At 33.0% G+C, this 17,313-nt stretch overlaps 2 protein-coding genes across 3 annotated transcripts in view; one reads left to right on the top strand and one right to left on the bottom strand.

The window, feature by feature from the left end:
* The window catches only part of stj (voltage-dependent calcium channel subunit straightjacket), a 113,675-nt gene that overhangs the window by 55,374 nt on the left and 40,988 nt on the right, over nucleotides 1–17,313 (bottom strand). For both annotated transcript variants that reach the window (XM_083132311.1, XM_083132321.1), the window contains exons 11-12: nucleotides 15,423–15,503; nucleotides 5,757–5,837 (exon numbers count right to left, since the gene is read on the bottom strand). In XM_083132311.1, the coding sequence (XP_082988437.1) occupies nucleotides 5,757–5,837; nucleotides 15,423–15,503 (162 nt within the window). The remainder of the gene's footprint in view (nucleotides 1–5,756; nucleotides 5,838–15,422; nucleotides 15,504–17,313) is intronic.
* The window catches only part of mRF1 (mitochondrial translation release factor 1), a 109,000-nt gene that overhangs the window by 86,920 nt on the left and 4,767 nt on the right, over nucleotides 1–17,313 (top strand). The gene's annotated exons all lie outside the window — the stretch shown is intronic.

Below are 17,313 nucleotides of genomic sequence, written 5' to 3'. Positions count from 1 at the left end.
GGGATAAATGACATAAGATAAATTGCACGTGCAAGACTGATACTGGACAAAGAACTTGGGAGGTAAGTTCAGTGCAAGTGTTTAAAAGGAAAATCACAACAAAATGGAGAAGAAACTAGATAAAATAATGGCATTGATAATGGACACAAAGGTTGGTCTAGCAAGAATAGAAAGAAGTTTAGATCAAAAGTTTGAGGAATTGAAAAGTGAAATGAAACAAATGCAAAAGGATTTAGCACAGTACAGAGTGGAGTGTAGTCAAAGGAGTGAAAAGTCAGATAAGAAGATAGATAAACAAAACAGGGAAACAACCTGTTTAAAGCTAAATGTTGACATAATGGAAAAGAAAAATGAGGAGAGTAGAAAAATGATCCAGGACAAGTCTTCCTCAATTAGTGAAGTTCGAAAGGAGTTAGCAGACACCAAAGAGGTAGTGAGAAAGATTTTAAATAAAAGTGAAAATGGAACCACATCAATGTTTTTGCAAGAATTAGGGAGTGTTAAGAAAAGATTAGGAGAATTAGAAGAAAAACAAGGGAGATGCATGCTAGACAGAGGTACTTCAAGAAATCTATTGGATGACTCACCAATCTTGATTCCTACGTCTGCACTTATTAGACAGTTAGACACGGAAGCAGTTAGCCAATCAAAAATCCAAATTGAGCAAGAAAGACACAGCAATGCAACAGACATAGAAGAGGTATGTAAATTCTTGTGCCCAGAAAATGATGCATGTCCACCTTCTAGTGTAATTATTGCCACGAACAGTTTTGATTTGGAAAAAGAAAGTAAGAACAATGTGGAACAAAGCATCAAGTGTATAGTTAATGCCTTAAGTGAAATTAGAGAGTCTCTTAAGGAGAGTAGTAAAATCAATGCAAGCTTGCTTGAATTTATGGAAGTAAACGTACATCATCAGAACAGTTTGCATAAGAACAATTCTACGTACTTTTCTCAAAATCAAACACATGATGTAAAGCGACTTAACATTGCCAGCTCCAAGATATCCAGTAGCAGTAACGACTCCTCAGATAGTCACAAACAAGAGAAAATGGTGAAGAAAGTAAAAAGTAGAAAGAAGAAAAAGCGAAAAAAGAAATCTAGAAGGGAAGCTGGATGTAGAAGTTCCGACAGTGAGAACGCGTATTTCATAGAAGATAAAGTCTTACCAATGCTTAGTGAAGATGTCAGAAGACACACAAAGTGGAAAACTTTTAAGATAAAGCATGTTACAAACAGTACGGAAGATGAAGGAATTGGTTCTGCAAGTTCCGAGCAAACAGGAAACAAAGACTACGAGACACAAAAGAAAAAAGTGAAAATGAAGAAGCAAGGTGATCATAAAGGCAACAATACAGACAATCTTGGATCTGAAAACACACACACGAAATTCTTAGTATTGCCTTAATGTCAATAGTGTGCTTTGTGAAATTAACCAGATGTATATATTGCAATTTTTTCAAAAGTGATTTACAGTGAAACATGTTGTCTTGTTCTTTCATAGTCTTTCAAAAAAAAAGAAAAAAAAAAGAAGAAAAAAAAAAGTTAAGTGCTAAGTAATATGTTAAAAGAAATGTCAAGTAACGTGCACTGCAACATTATTTCTCTTGTCCATGTTCATTAACGTGATGAAACCAGAACAGTACAAAAATTTTGTAGTACTACCATAATGCAGTGGTTGGATTGTTTAAATAGTAGAATTAACCATATGAATGCAAAGTAATGCCATTGAAGCAACTTAACTACTTTTGTTTTCTCATACGAGGACCATGATTTATGTTTTAATAAGAAGTTGAATGGTAGGTAGTATGTTAAAAATATTAGAGACGATAAGTGTATGCATGTTCATATATATCTCTATATGTGTATACATCTAGGTATGTTGATGTAACGAAAACTGCTTTGCTGGCAAAACCTTAAATCAAGTTTGAGAAGTGAAAAGTATCAGTTTTTAAATATCGCTATTGGTACAGTCAGCTGCAAAATAAATACATTATTTTTATATTCTTCCTGTCTGAAAATAACATTATTATTCATGATGCTAGTCTAGCATTTGTATACCGATGTCTTTGCATTTTATGTTAAATTCTTGAACTCCGAATAATAACAAATGAGTAAATATTTGTGTTAGTATGTAAGAACATGTATTTAGAATAGTAAACAAATAACCCATGGACACATACTTCTATAAGATGCATTCATGTGATACAGTGTACTAAATATTTATTCACATGCTATTGCAAGGTGTTACATATTGTTTTCAGAGATCTGAATTCATGTTTGTACGACAGCAAAGTAAGATATTATTTCTGCATGTTTATCTATTATTGTGAGACATGTATGCTCATTTTTGAAGCAATCTATATGTTTTAGCCTTCCATTGAATTATCTGCAGACAATGATTCGGTACTATAATATGTTATAAAAGTGTTTTCTTTAGAATTACATGTAATGTTGATTAGATTACAGAGAGTAAATATGGTGAAGTGCAATGTACTTTGTGATACATTTGCAGCCAGCTGTATACTTTTATGCTATTAATCGATTGCAAAGTTCTTGATAACATGACACTGAGAAAACTTACCTGAAATTGTATTGGCATTGTAAAAATAAACATTGGTAAAGATCAATCTCTGTTAAAAACAAATATTTCAAAGGCATTATAGTAATTAGGGTAACGTTTGACTTCTAGATAGTGAGTTATATTTTCACCATTCCATTACTTCGTTCAGTGTCTCAGTCACATGTAAGGTATTTAGTAGTCTGTCTCATGTGATTTACTGTACTTGAATATTTAATCTTGAAATTGAGTGGTCAATTAGGTCTAATATTTCACTCGTGGTCCATGCTTAATTAGTACAACATAGATACAAACATATAAATAAAAATTTGATTTTATAAAGTTGCTGTGGCAGTATTGTAGATGCACGGCATTTGGCGTAACAATATTTATGGTATAAAATAATAATAAAAAGAAATTGTATTTCTAATTTAGACAGTAATTTGTCTGGTTCATTGAAATAATCACTTTAATCAATGCAATCCCATTTTAGCTTAAGTATACTGACTGTTTAATTTTTCTAATTATTCAGACATAAGTGCATGGTAAAATATATATATATATTTAATAGTAAAAAAAAAAAAAAAATAGTAAAGTACAAGGTATGCAATATTTTCTTAGTAAAGTAAATTTGGTAATATTTTGTAACTTGATAAACACACAGACACGTAAGCTCTGTAGAGTGGTATCTTAAATGTGATGAAAATGTATATGTGATACACTTAGACTTCTCAAGGTAAGGTTAGAAAATCACATAATATTTATTTTCCAGTATAATGTAAGTTGTACCTAGCTCGTCGGATCTATATTTCCTTAAATGTTTTGTTCTTTGTGAATAGTTAAGATATTCAGCCTCAATTTTTGAATATTCAATCTTGGTATGCAATGAGCATAAACACTGATGGTATGTGAATAGTCGGAATAACTAGGTAACAAAAATTGTGCTTTCACTTATAGTTAATACTCAGTTAGCATAATATATGCAAGCGCAAATAACCAAAATTTTAAAATTTGCAAGATCAATAAGGTGGTATTGCACCGAAATGGCATTCCACAATACTTACATGTAAAAGAATATGCCCAGTGCTTAATTAGTTACTGCTGAAGGTAAAATTTGTATGCTCCTTCAATAGGCTTCTTTTGTCCATGTTCACGTATAATTGGCATTTGAATGACATGTGGTGTACACACGTTCAGTTGCAAATATGCTGCATACATAATATTTATTCCTTAAACTCATTTATTCATGTTGACAATGTGAAGTCAGCAAAAATAAATATATTTATATATATATATATGTGCATCTTGCTCACAAATGAAGAGTTTGTACTATTCCTTGTATTGCTTTAAGATTGGAAGTAGCAAAGTGCTTCCCGCTGAATTTCTTTAACATTTCTTGTAGAACTTACTACTATTTTGTAACATGATTGAATTGTTGCATGTTGTCATTTGCGAATTAGTCATTCACTCAGGTATTATACCATATTTACTATTCTTGTTTGTATAGCATTATGCTATTAAGCTAGCATATTTCAATATGATGTGGGTTCATTTCATAATTTCACATCACAATCTTTATCACTTGATTTCAATTCACATCAAATAACATTTTGCCTTGGTATGTTTCCATATAAACATAGTAAAACTAAAAAATCATTGTGAAATAAATTTATTTAGGTAAATGTTTCAAAACAAAACAGAAAAGTTCAGGATATTCAAAAAACAAATTGTAATTATATCATTTGTACAAGAAAAATTTCATACTTATGTACATTTTAAAATTTCTTGTAAAATGTCTTGGTTGAGTTGTGCAGTGGATGGTTTGGGACATTCAGGTTCGTGTAGTTCAAGCCCATGTTGAGCGCCATATATCAATATCATCATGATATTGATATAAAAGCCATTTGGCAAGAAAAATTTAGTCCTCTTATTACTTGTATAAAAGGAAATTACATACATTTTTCTTTATGGCAATTAGAAATTAAACTTTGTTATCTTCCTACATGTGGTTTATCTTCTCAGTTTCAAATAAAATTATAAATTCTGTAAAAGAGATCAAGAAATTAACTCATTTCCACCACAGTAAAACATTCAGAAACAATAAAGAAAAATGTTAGAAAATACTCATAAGTCCAGAGCCATCTATTGTTCACCATTGCAATCCATATCCCAACATAGTAGCAATTGTTTTAAACCTATTTTATTTCAAATTATTCAATAAATAAGTTATCATCAGACAATATTGTAAAAAAACTATTCAAATTTGTTAATATAAAACTTTGTAGAAATTATGTCAATTTGTATTCAATTCTGGAAAGAAAAAATATCAATAAAGAATGAGGTAAAAAAATGATCAAGAGCACTACTGGAAGAAGATGGCTGAAGCCTGAAATCGAAAATTTGTAAGTAGTTTCTTATTTCTTTATCCCAGGTTGCGTTTGTGTTTTACCGAAGCAAAGTGACGTGTAATATTCGTATATTTTGCATCAAGTGCTTAAAAAACGTCATAATTTATTGAAAACTCCCTTCCAAATTGAAACCATTACTTGTTTATGCAGTACCTGTTGAAATATGAAGGGGAAGTCAGTAAATAGGTCTCAAACTGATGTGGGTTAGGTAAAAATAGTAATGAGTAGTTTCTAAAGGTGCCATTAGGTGACTGAATAATCCAGCTTTATGATATTTAGTTAGCTGTTGCTAGATAGCAGATGGACACATGACACATCAGTTTAAAAATTGCGACCGTACTTGAGGAGGGTACGTGGAGATAGCTTAGGTGGAGGAGATAATTCGAGTTGACAGGCGAGTGACAATAGACATCATAATAACTGCAATTGGGTGTCCTCATGGTTTAGCCTGCAGCATAATGCATTATCATTTGAATTTCCGAAAAGTGTGCGCACGGTGGTGGCAAACGTTTTGCAGATGATGAACATGTTGAACATGAAGTGTGACTGTGGCTGGGACAGCAGCCCAAAGACTTTTATGCAGAAGGTTTTAGGGGACTGATAAAGTGATGGGATAAGTGTATCAATGTTGGTAGAGATTATGTTGAAAAATAGAAATAGTTTTCAAGTCAGTACCACATGTAGTATTTTTTTAATAAATATTTGTGACCTACTTACTGACTTACCCTCATACATCAATGATATCAACATAGCTCAGTTCAAATTGATCACATATATACATATCTCACCTTATGTGGTGCTGTCAGTTTTTGAATGTCCTGTACAGGTACATCTGTTCCAGCAACACCAAGGAGATTAGCAATTCTTGACTGCGGAAGAAATGTAAATGTCTTATAAACCAATAAGAGTTACTATTTATGTAATCACTGTGTAAATATCTTGAAAACCCAGCTTAACAATTGGCATATTGCATTACATTTCAGAATTCAAATAAAAATGACTTTGCATGTTCTTTTTTGTAACCGCATCACTTCCTGGAAGATAACACTAGAACTTATAACTGTTTCTTACAAAATAGAAACCTGATGCTATTTTTTACCTTTACAAGCACTGGTATAGGCTTCAAAGCTTAATAATAATAATTGTTTCTAAATATATACCTTGCATAGTTAAGCCAACATGAAATTATAGGAGATACATGAAATGATTTTCTCTCGGTGTTTTTTGAATTTGCATTTTTATTTATTTAGTTTGGCAACAAAAGTGCATTGCATTCAACTGGTATTACAAGAACAGTGTTCAATCTCATTAATGTCTATTTCAAAATGTGAAAGATCAAATGTGATATAGCACATCTGCCAATAGAACACCAGGATCCAGAGCAAACCGCCGACAAGAGAGAGTCTAAGCTCCGCTTCTTAATACAACACATTTAATCTCACCCTTGGTCTGTAATCGACGTTCCCTGATGATGAGAGCAATGCATGAACTCGAAAAGTTAGCCTCTAATGCTGATTTAACCTGGCAGATAACCCGAGAACACTTGTTCGAATCAAATGTGATCTTTTTTATACATTTTTCATTTATCAATTTTATTAATGTAGAGTCACTATTCATCCAGTTGCATTTAACTGCATAGCAGTCAGAATAAATTTTACTAATGCATCAATGTGGTCATATTAGCTGATACTTATACAGTACAAATTAATCTGTATCATCTTCCTGTTAATGCTATCATGTTCATACTAGAGTATCTCGTTATTTAGATGTCTGAACAATTGTAAGTAGCTATTCTGTAATTTACTAAGCTGACCACAGATGGAGTCATTTTTAACTTCAGTCAAATATTTGTACGAGGGTCATTTGGAAAGTAAATTCCGTTTTAGTATAAAAGAAATACCAGGACATTGTGAGAGTTTTTATTATATACAACTGAAAGAGACAACTCTAAGCTATTTTCCTACGTAAGCACTGTTTCTGTTGAGACACTTATCATATCGGCGAACAAGGTTTACAATACCCATGTCAAAGAAATCTGCCGCCTGTGCATTCAGCCATGCAGTAACACTGTCCTTGAGCTCACAGCAGACGATGTTGTTGTTGGTTCTGTTTCATTCTAGCGTGCGGAAGAGTGGGGTTAACAGCATGAACGATGCACAGCCGTGTAGCCTGGCTCAGTACAAGTTCATACAGCTGTGCAAAATGGGCACTGCAATTGAAAATCCCGCCGACTGTGAAGTGTGTGCAGTGATTCGCTTCTTGTCGGCCAAAAAGGTGAAAGCAGCTGAAATTCATCGGGCGATTTGTGCTGTATATGGGGAGAACATCATGAGTGACAGTGCTGTTCGGCAATGGTGTCGTGCTTTCAAGGATGGACGCACAGGCGGCTGAATGCACAGGCAGCAGATTTCTTTGACATGGGTATTGCAAACCTTGTTCGCTGATATGATAACTGTCTCAACAGAAATGGTGCTTATGTAGAAAAATAGCTTAGAGTTGTCTCTTTCAGTTCTATATAATAAAATCTCTCACAAGGTCCTGGTGTGTCTTTTATACCCAAATGGAAGTTACTTTCCGAATGACCCTCGTACTAACATCCAAGCTGACCTACCTTATATCCTGTTAGGGTTTTTACATATGTTATGAAATTTTCACACACTACTATGAACTGTGAATGATGCAAGTTCTAAGAAAATGTCTGGTACGTGCAGGAGACAGTGCTGTAGGTTTAGATGAAGTTAAAGTCAAGAAGTTAAAGTGAAAAATATGTAGCTTTTGCAGGTCATCTCCTTGTTATCATACATTGATTCACTAGATGGCAATTTTGATGGATGTTTGTTTTAATCTTTGCAAGTGTAAATGGATGAAGGGTTCCTTCACACATGACCATGGACAACCTCTGGACTATCTATGACACATTTCGTGAGTATGTAATACATTTCTGTACTAACGCTCCACATAGTGGTGTGAAGGAACCCTGACTTTGGCTAGAATGGCTGCACATAACACACAAATTAATATCGAGATGAATACAATTAGGAATCCACAACCTTTGTTGGATTTTCCCCCATCTTACAACATACCAAAATATCAATAGGTATGAGACAGATTCATTGGTACTCTATCGATATCGGCTGATATAGTCATACCTGTGTATCGGTTTATTGGTAAAATTGCCGATAATTTTACCGATCCGATATATCTATAAATATCTTACAATTTAGTGCAATATTGTGCAGTTTGTTATAATTTTTATGGACACAAACAGATAGTCTCCATTCCATACTTTTTAAAAAAGTAAATGTCTAAATATGCCATTTTTTTACATTGCAAAAGCTTGGTTCATATGGTAACATACAGTTATTGAGGTGAAATTTTATATTGGATCAGTAGAATATCGGTTATCAGTAAATTTTATATCAGTGCCTTATTAGTATCAGCCAAAATTTCATATCAGCCCATCCCTACATTATAACCTTACACATTATTTATGCAAGTAACTCTCTCTCTCTCTGTCTGTCTGTCTGTCTGCCTGCCTGCCTGCCTGCCTGCCTGCCTGTCTCTCTCTCTCTCTCTCTCTCTCTCTCTCTCTCTCTCTCTCTCTCTATATATATATATATATATATATATATATATATATATATATATATATATATATATATAAATAATCTTGTTACTAACAAAATCAATTACAAATATTTTAAAATATTGTGGAAAACCTGAGATAAATATAGTTTTAGTTGATTTAATTTGTTTGACAGCAGTTTTCCTGCTTCCAGTGTAGAAACTGCTCAATAAGTTTCAAATGTATAACTGTATATTGCTCCATATGTAAAACAAAGCAAAATTGTTATAATAAAAAACAGCCATTATGTCACCCTTTACATACACACAGATTTATCTTGATAAAATGCCAGTGAAAGGGAAACACCCATACAAATATGGCTGACTTGTATTAGAATAACTTATTCTAATTACAGTATACCTGGCAGAAATGATTAAGTATCAGGAACTTATGAAAAACAATTTTAGTACAATTATTAACCTGATCTACCTAATGCATTTTCTTTTTTTTACCTTTTATGTCTGATATCTACTAGTTAAGTAATTGACCCCTAAATTCCATTTCAGAAAATCCTAACAAAGGACTTATGAAATGAATATATATATATTTGTCTAGTTACATCAGAAATATACAAGAAACCCAATATCAAAAACTTACAATTCAAGCTGAATCAGTTCCTGTTTATTTAACCCTTAAGTACAGTTAATTTATCAGTTACTGTACTAACTGTTTACATTTACGTTCATGTCAGAACATTACATAGCAGTAAAATATATGTTTAATATCTGACTGCAAGCCCACTCAACACCCTTTCCCATTCCATGGATACATCTTCAGGACCCCAGGGGCTACCGAATGCAGGGGAAAATGAAGCCCCACCAGTCCATTCTAAAATTAACAACATTACGGTGACATCATCATGTGGCAGTTGGGCCTTCAAAATTAATTCCAAATAAAAGAGGTAATCTTCGTTGCTTTGATATGAAACTCTGCTCACTGCACTGTATCATGAATGATAATATGCATTTTCAATTATTCAAGCTTTTTTGTTAGTGTAACTTTTCCTGCTTATAATATTAGTTTTCATCTTTAAGAACAATATAACTAGAAAAGTAACATCTGTTACAAAATACTATTGATACAATTTAGAATGAAAACTTTTGGTACATCCATTTCACGGTTTTTTCATGTTTATAAAGAGAAATACAAAAATGATGTGCCATATTATGTTGTTTATAAAAACAAGAACTTAAGTGTGTGTGTGTACATACATACATCTTACAAATATATCTCGTGATTAGTCAAAAGTGGCAGAGAACTGAAGTAAAGTAAATTTACATTTCATATAAACTACAGATGAATGTATCAAAGTTATATTCTGTAATATGTCAATATTTAATGTAGCATAAAAATGAATCACAAATTTTATCTTAGAAAATTACAATCAAATAAGGAGAGAAATAAAATACTGAAGTGAATATTAATAATTGATCAACACATTTAGCCAAAAGTGGCAGAAATGCACAATAAAATAACAAAAATACAAAATACAAATACTTGTATGAAAGGTGATGTCTTATAGCTATAATAAAAGTATTAATTGTACTTATAATGAAAGTAATATCCATGATATGAGAAGATAGACGTCAACTCTACACTCTTTCACTAGAAGAAGTAATGCAAGTCCATATGTTTATGGCTCGCATAAAACTATTCTTGTTACAACACTGAAATTAAATTAGTATTCTATTCTACTGTTCTACACTAATGTTAATAGCCTATTACATTTATTAGCCTAGCAATGCGTTCATTACATCTTTTGTCTAAAAACAATCTAACACTGCTAATCTACAGGCAGATTTTGATTTCCTTCCTTACTCTGTTAAAAATGTTAACCAGATATCCGACTTATCATTGATTTTATATGTTCGTAACATCTTATGATCATTTTCAAGACATAAAAATTTTAGTAAAATGATACTCTAGTTAAGTGAAACATGAAAATTAAGCTTTGGAAGTCTTATGCCTAAATGTTATTTTTTTCTTTGAGTAATAATTTTACATCATTCTAGACAGTGTTATATTTTTTACATATCCAAATGCTCCTCCATGCCACCATATTAATGTTTTAATCTTTCATTTTGAAATTATTTCCAACACCTTTTATTGTAATTGACCATACTTGTGCATGGTAAGTTAATGGTCTCAGCAATATAATTTCACGAGTCATTATGAGGTTATGAGTAAACTTTTTATCAGGTTATTATGCACAAAGTTTAAAAAAAATTACTATGACCGACATTACTCTGAATGGTTATCACAGTTGAATATGTTTTCCTTAGAAGAAAGAAGAAAAATGAAAAGGATAAATTTTGTAGAGAAGATATTAAATTTCCAAGTTGACAGTGAATACTTTTTGAATAATATAGCTTATAAAATTCCCAGATATTCCCATAGGTATATCTCAATTCTCACATGCCTAAGCAAGGCAAGAGGTTTAGTAGCTGATCTTGTTGAAACCTACAATTTGAATTTATGTTGATGTATAAGATTGTAGAATCCACTGTTTTATTTTATAATTATGTATCCAATTTTTTAAATTTTGTATAACATAGTGGTTGTTTAATCGTTATCATCAGTTAAAATTTTACAAAAAAAAAACAGACATTCTCCTTCCCATGTATCATGATATTAACGCATACCAACAATGCATCGTTATTTATTTTAAATCAGTTTTTTACTGATTTCAATAAGCACTAACACCATAAATCACAATAACAAATACGAGGCATGTCAGGAAACTAAAGATACAAGTGATAAATAACTTTGGAAAAATATGTAAGGCATAACATGACAACACTGACAATAACTTTGATCCTTACTTTTTCCAGTAGCGTTCATTCACAGTGTTGCGCTTAGCCGTGGGTGAGTCTCACGTGCTGGAAATGGCTGCGGTGATAAAGAATCCCACCAAATGTAAAGTGTGGATTGTGATGCAGTTTCTCCATGCAAAAGGCGGATGTCCAGCACATATTCATCGTCAAATTGCGGCAGTTTATGGGAACATTATGAATCGTCAAAATGTGGTGTCATGTCGTGCCTTCGCGGGAGGTAGGTCAGATATCCATGACAAATTCAGGAGGGGGAGGTCATCTGTGATGACCTTCTTAAAGGAATTAAAGGCACGACACCACTTCATCACATTTTGATGGTTGATAATGTTCCCATAAACTGCTCCAATTTGACGATGAATGTGTGCTGGACATTCGCCTCTTGCCTGGAGAAACCGCATCACAATCCACACATCGCATTTGGCGGGATTCTTTATTGCTGCAGCCATCAGCAAGTGTGACTGATAAGACTCAGGGCAACACTGTAAATGGACACTACTGGAAAGAGTAAGGATCAAAGTTACTGTCAGTGTTGTCAACTTATGCCTTACATATTTTCCATAAGATATATAAGTGTTGTATCTTTAGTTTCCTGACACGCCTTGTATGTAAAAATTATAATTGCATAACAAATTATTGGGTGGGCTTGGGTTGCACAGGCCCATATAAGTTGGCGCCACTGGTACATTTGGCCAAAACATTACATATTGGAAACAGAACCACTTTCAGGTATTTATTAATATTTTCCTTATCTATATATTTGAACCTTATTGTAAAATTGGCTCATTTTACCAATTTTACAAGATTGAAAATTGATACTTTCCTACATTCCATTCCCATGCTATTTCACATTGATATTTTTGCTTCAGATTGATATTTTTGCTTCACGAGAATTAATTTTGACTCCAATCTTTTTATGTCATTAAGGATGGACAGGTACATTTTTAATCAGAGTAAGGATGTTAAAACACACACTTCAACTTGTCGAATAAGATTGGTTACACTAAACATTACTACTTCAACTACTTGTTAAATCTACAATCAATTTTCTTTCATCCTGTTCTTTAATATAGTACTAACACAAGTTGAGAAATACCTAGATATTAATTTCCACACTAGCAGTCTAAACCTCCACTACAGAGAATACACCACTGACTAAAGTATGAAACCAGCTCTCTACGTTGTTACAGAAAACAATTGTTGTACCTCTCTGGTTAATTCAACCCAATGTGACTCACTAATGAGTACACGCTCTGTGATGTTCTGCAGTCAAACAACAGGAACCATCAGAAAGAATGAGAATAATCAGTGTAATTTCCACATATGCTACTATGTGCAGTACTATGTAGGAGCATAAATATATAAATAGCGACTATTCGTAAAGCAGGTTCCATTAGCCTTTTTATTATAAAAAAGGGCATATAAAGGGTATCTCAAAAAGATGGAACATTTTCAAACACAGGTTTAGAGAAGAGAATAAATAGTTGCAAGAGATTTAATCATGGAAATCAATAGTGCGGAGATGCCATTAGAAACATACATACCACTGGAGAGATGGATAGGTGTATGTCTTGAAGAATACATCCAATAGATGACGACCTTTTCTAAGCAACCATTCCTGCAGTCAAGGGAAATCGTGCATCCTTTCCATGATTAAATCTCTTGCAACTATTTTTTCTCACCCCTATACCACCTTTTAAAATGACCCATCTTTTTGAGACACAATTTATATTTGTCACTTATTATGTATGACCAGAATCCATACATCATGCATTATGTTTCTATGTAGTCACCACCATGATTAATCGTTAGCAGACAGGATGGGACCTTTTCAAGCGTGTGCATTTCAAACTTGGCCCGAAGCACAAATAAACTGTAGCTTGAGAACTACTTGTTGTATAGAGATGAAATTGGTTTTGTTTTTCTTTGGAATGAAAGGGCTTTTAGTGGAGGTGAAATTTATACATTGTGCATCCCAATGAGTTTAAAGGAAGAAGAAGACCAATTTTTTTAAAAAAAATTGTATTTGACACACCCTCGTGACCACCACCACTGAGGTGAATGAAAAATGTATGTAGCAAGGGTACATTCCTACAACCATGCAAAGTTTAGTTAAAAACAGACTGATACTTGTTGGGGGAAAAATAATAGCAATGTATAAGAGCAGCAAATTATGGAACATATTCAAGTACCATAGTTTTGGAAAATTTTGAAAATTTTCACACATTCTTAAAATGTTCCTTTGTTCTCATTATTACATGTAGAAGTGAAATATATCAGAAAGAAGCGGTTGTTGAGGAGTTACAGTGCGTTTCATAAAATCTATCCTATAATTGATTGATTTGGTGTTTAAGTCAACTTTATGCACAGTAAGGCTAATCGGGACTGGGCCTACAGTTTAAAGTGGAATCCGAACCACTATGTGCCTCCACCGGGTATTGAACCCAGGATCCCTTGATTACAAGGTGACGACATTACCAGTGTTCCATCGGGAGGTAAAATCTATCCTATAATACCAAGAAGGAAAGAAAGGGCTTTTTCAAATCTCACTTGTTAATAATAGTAACAATGGATATATTGTTTTGTAATTCTAGTATGTCATATCTTCATATGTATACTAATGAACAAAAAAAGACAGAATTAACATATCATGTGTAGTTTTCAAGAAATGGCATGTTAATTGCTGCCAAGTGGTGCTGCGATATATATATATATATCCCACTCGACCTCAACAGCTTTACCAATGACGGGATATAAATATCTCATCTGCCACTAAAGAGTACAGGAGATTTCACACTGAAGTGATTTCACCAATTGATCATGGGCTTGTGGAGCTATCATGTCGCTATGGTGTGAAATGTTGCTGTTGATTGGCTTGTTCCTAAATGACATGTGTCACATGTATGAAGTGTCGCATATTGCTTCAGTTGGAAATCTCCCTTGGACACTTGTCATACGGAGAAACAAGCCTTGTGGACCCTCATCGAAGTAATCTGCTGTCTAATCTTTGTTATGAGTACAACTTCTCGCCATGTATGTTGCTGTTGAATAGAGTATACAAAATGCAGATTTCGCTGACAAGGATCTACAGAAATTTCTTTTCCACTAATACAGACATAGCTTATGGTGTAAGAATTCTGGCCATAATAAATTTGAGATAAAATACATATGTGCTTTTTTTTAACAGAGTAAAAGACCACCAGAAATTAGTTTTTTAATAGTCTGATAAATTGTTTAAAATAGTCTAATAACACAAAAACACATTTGGTTGTTTTTAAAAATACATAGAATTGCAACAAATTAGAAAATATACACATTTCTTAATTCATGATTAATGAGAATAAATCTGTTGCAATAAAAACAACCTTTTGTCTCAAAATGCATTACTGTAATTATGTATGTTTTGTTACAAAACCCAATCTCATACTATATGATCTGGAAAAAATACACAATGTTGTTAGAATGGTTGAAGCCACCTTGGTGGCTGAGCATATTCAGGATTGCCACTGGAAGTTCTGGGTTCAACTCCAAGTTGGATCTGGCTGTTCCTTTTTTGAGTATATCTTCCTCAGTTTCATCCAATCATAATTCATCCTTCCTGTTGCAATTATCCAAAACTGGCAGAAATAGCATTTTAAAAGTAGAGGAAAATACAAGTACAGTATGGATAAATAATTTGGCTGCTTTAAAAGCTTTATTTTCCTTAATTATCCCTTAATTTTCTCAGCTGTAGGATCCAGTAAGATTATGTATGTATATTCACAAATCAAGCCTACAAATAGGAAAAACAGAGAAATATATGAAGATTACATATTCTCTGATCAATGTTTACATATTTTGCATGTATGGTTTGTAGAAAATATTTCCATATTTCCTTATTTGTCCCTATTTACAATCCTCCAGATCTTATTTTTAACATTAATGTATAAAGTTTTGATTAAGCATGCAAAGATTTGAAAGGAGTATGAATGAGAAAATAGTATAGATAAAGTACTTACCGCATTTTCCCTCCTGTCGTAAACAGGCATTGATATAGAAGTCATTAACTGATATGCTACTGGCTCACCATCCTCAAGTTTCTAAGGGAGGAAAATGAACATTAAACACATGAAGAATTGTTTGTGCGAAACCTTAGTTTATTACACATAACTAGAGCCTGAAAGTTCATCCATATATTTAGGTTAAAATAGGCAGGCCAAAAGGCATTTATAAGGTGGAAAATATACACCGAAAGCAAAAAAGAAGAGATAATAAACCGAAAAAGTGGCAAATTCTAATTTAATACAAAAATTTAAAATCTACAAGGATAACTTTTTTACTTTTCTGTATTGTCTTAATTGCACATAACTATGTGTTTTTTTTTGTTTTTTTTAAAGTTTTCGACAATCAAAAAGAATGCTTTTTCATAACAGAAAATAATCTCTCTACTTAAACAGAAGTAATTGGAGTATACATGAAACAGGCTATTATAATCAGATTCACACCATTTCCACCTTTAAGAATATCACAAATAGTTTTCACTTTTTGAGGGGCTTTTTACCCCTCTTTTTTTTTATCTTTTTAAATTTAAGGTAAGGGCTTTAGATAAGGAGATCTTCCCATATTCATCGAAGGGTGCAAAATGGCCTGATGTGCCGATGCACCCAAAAATTTTAATTCAATGAATCAAGTTTCCACTTTTTCTATTCCACATTTGAACTCATTACACATTTGCACTTTTCTGCAACAGCTAACTTTTTTCCTGACAGTTCAATTAGCTGCTGTACTGATTCTTCGAAGACATTCATTGATACAACAAGAGTTTCACCTCTTTTATCCAACTTTGTAATTGTCTGTGGCAACACCATAATATGCTAATAAATAACGTTTTTGAAAGAAAAATTAGTTCCATAATTAAAAAAATAATTGAAAATGGCAAAAAAGACATTAACATTACAAATAGGCAGTAGGTACAAACTAGGCAAAATGAAAAAGCTTCTAAAACATTACATTTAAGGACTGGATCAACCAGTGGTCATAGTGCATCAAGATCCATTGCTAGTGTTTTCTGGCTTTCTAGACCAGAGTGCACTGCTGTTTCTTTAAAGTAGCTTTCCAATTGTCCTCATGATGCTTCATGAAATGTGTAAAGTTATTGGCAGGGGGGGAGTAAATATTGTACAAGTCAACAATTAACACAAAACTTTCATTTATTACTAGGGCTAAGCCAATGCCAATGTAATGGTATTGGGTAATACCAGTGATATTGATGTGCTTCTCCGATGGTGTAGTGGTAACTTTGCTGCCTCGTAATCAAGGGAGTCTTGGGTTCAATGCCTGGTGGAGGCACATTGCACGGTGGGTCATATCCCACTGTAAACTGTCCAGTCCCGGTTAACCTTTCTGTGCATAAAGTGGACTTAAAACAGAAACTCAAACTCAGTGGTATCGGATTAGAAAGTATCTGTTAGAATTTATTTACCAATATCGATCTATACTTTTCTGGCATTTTGATCGTTCACAAGGTCCACAAAAATGCCACACGATGCTTTTGCAGAAACTAATTATCCTGGAAGTTATGCAAAATTCAAAGTTTCCATTCATTCTGTACCAATATTATGTGACAAAACTATATTTTGTATTTACGTACTAGGTATTTTTATATTATGATGTAATTTTTTAATATTTTAAACCAAAACTATGGTAAATTGATGCTTATAATTGGAGTGGAATACACATCCACTAATATTAATGAATATTTTGAACAATTTTTAATAGTTACAATTCACAAGCATCGGTATTGGTGGGAATCAGTATCGGTATGGATATCAGTGGTATCTTCTCAGCCATATTTATTACAGATAATTGTGAACATTCTTTCCAAATTTGGCTAAGCTTGAGCTTATGATT

Source organism: Lepisma saccharinum, chromosome 1 (assembly GCF_977018435.1).
Source record: "Lepisma saccharinum chromosome 1, izLepSacc3.1, whole genome shotgun sequence".
In the NCBI taxonomy this organism is placed as follows: domain Eukaryota; kingdom Metazoa; phylum Arthropoda; class Insecta; order Zygentoma; family Lepismatidae; genus Lepisma; species Lepisma saccharinum.
This window is presented reverse-complemented; position numbering and strand designations above follow the sequence as displayed.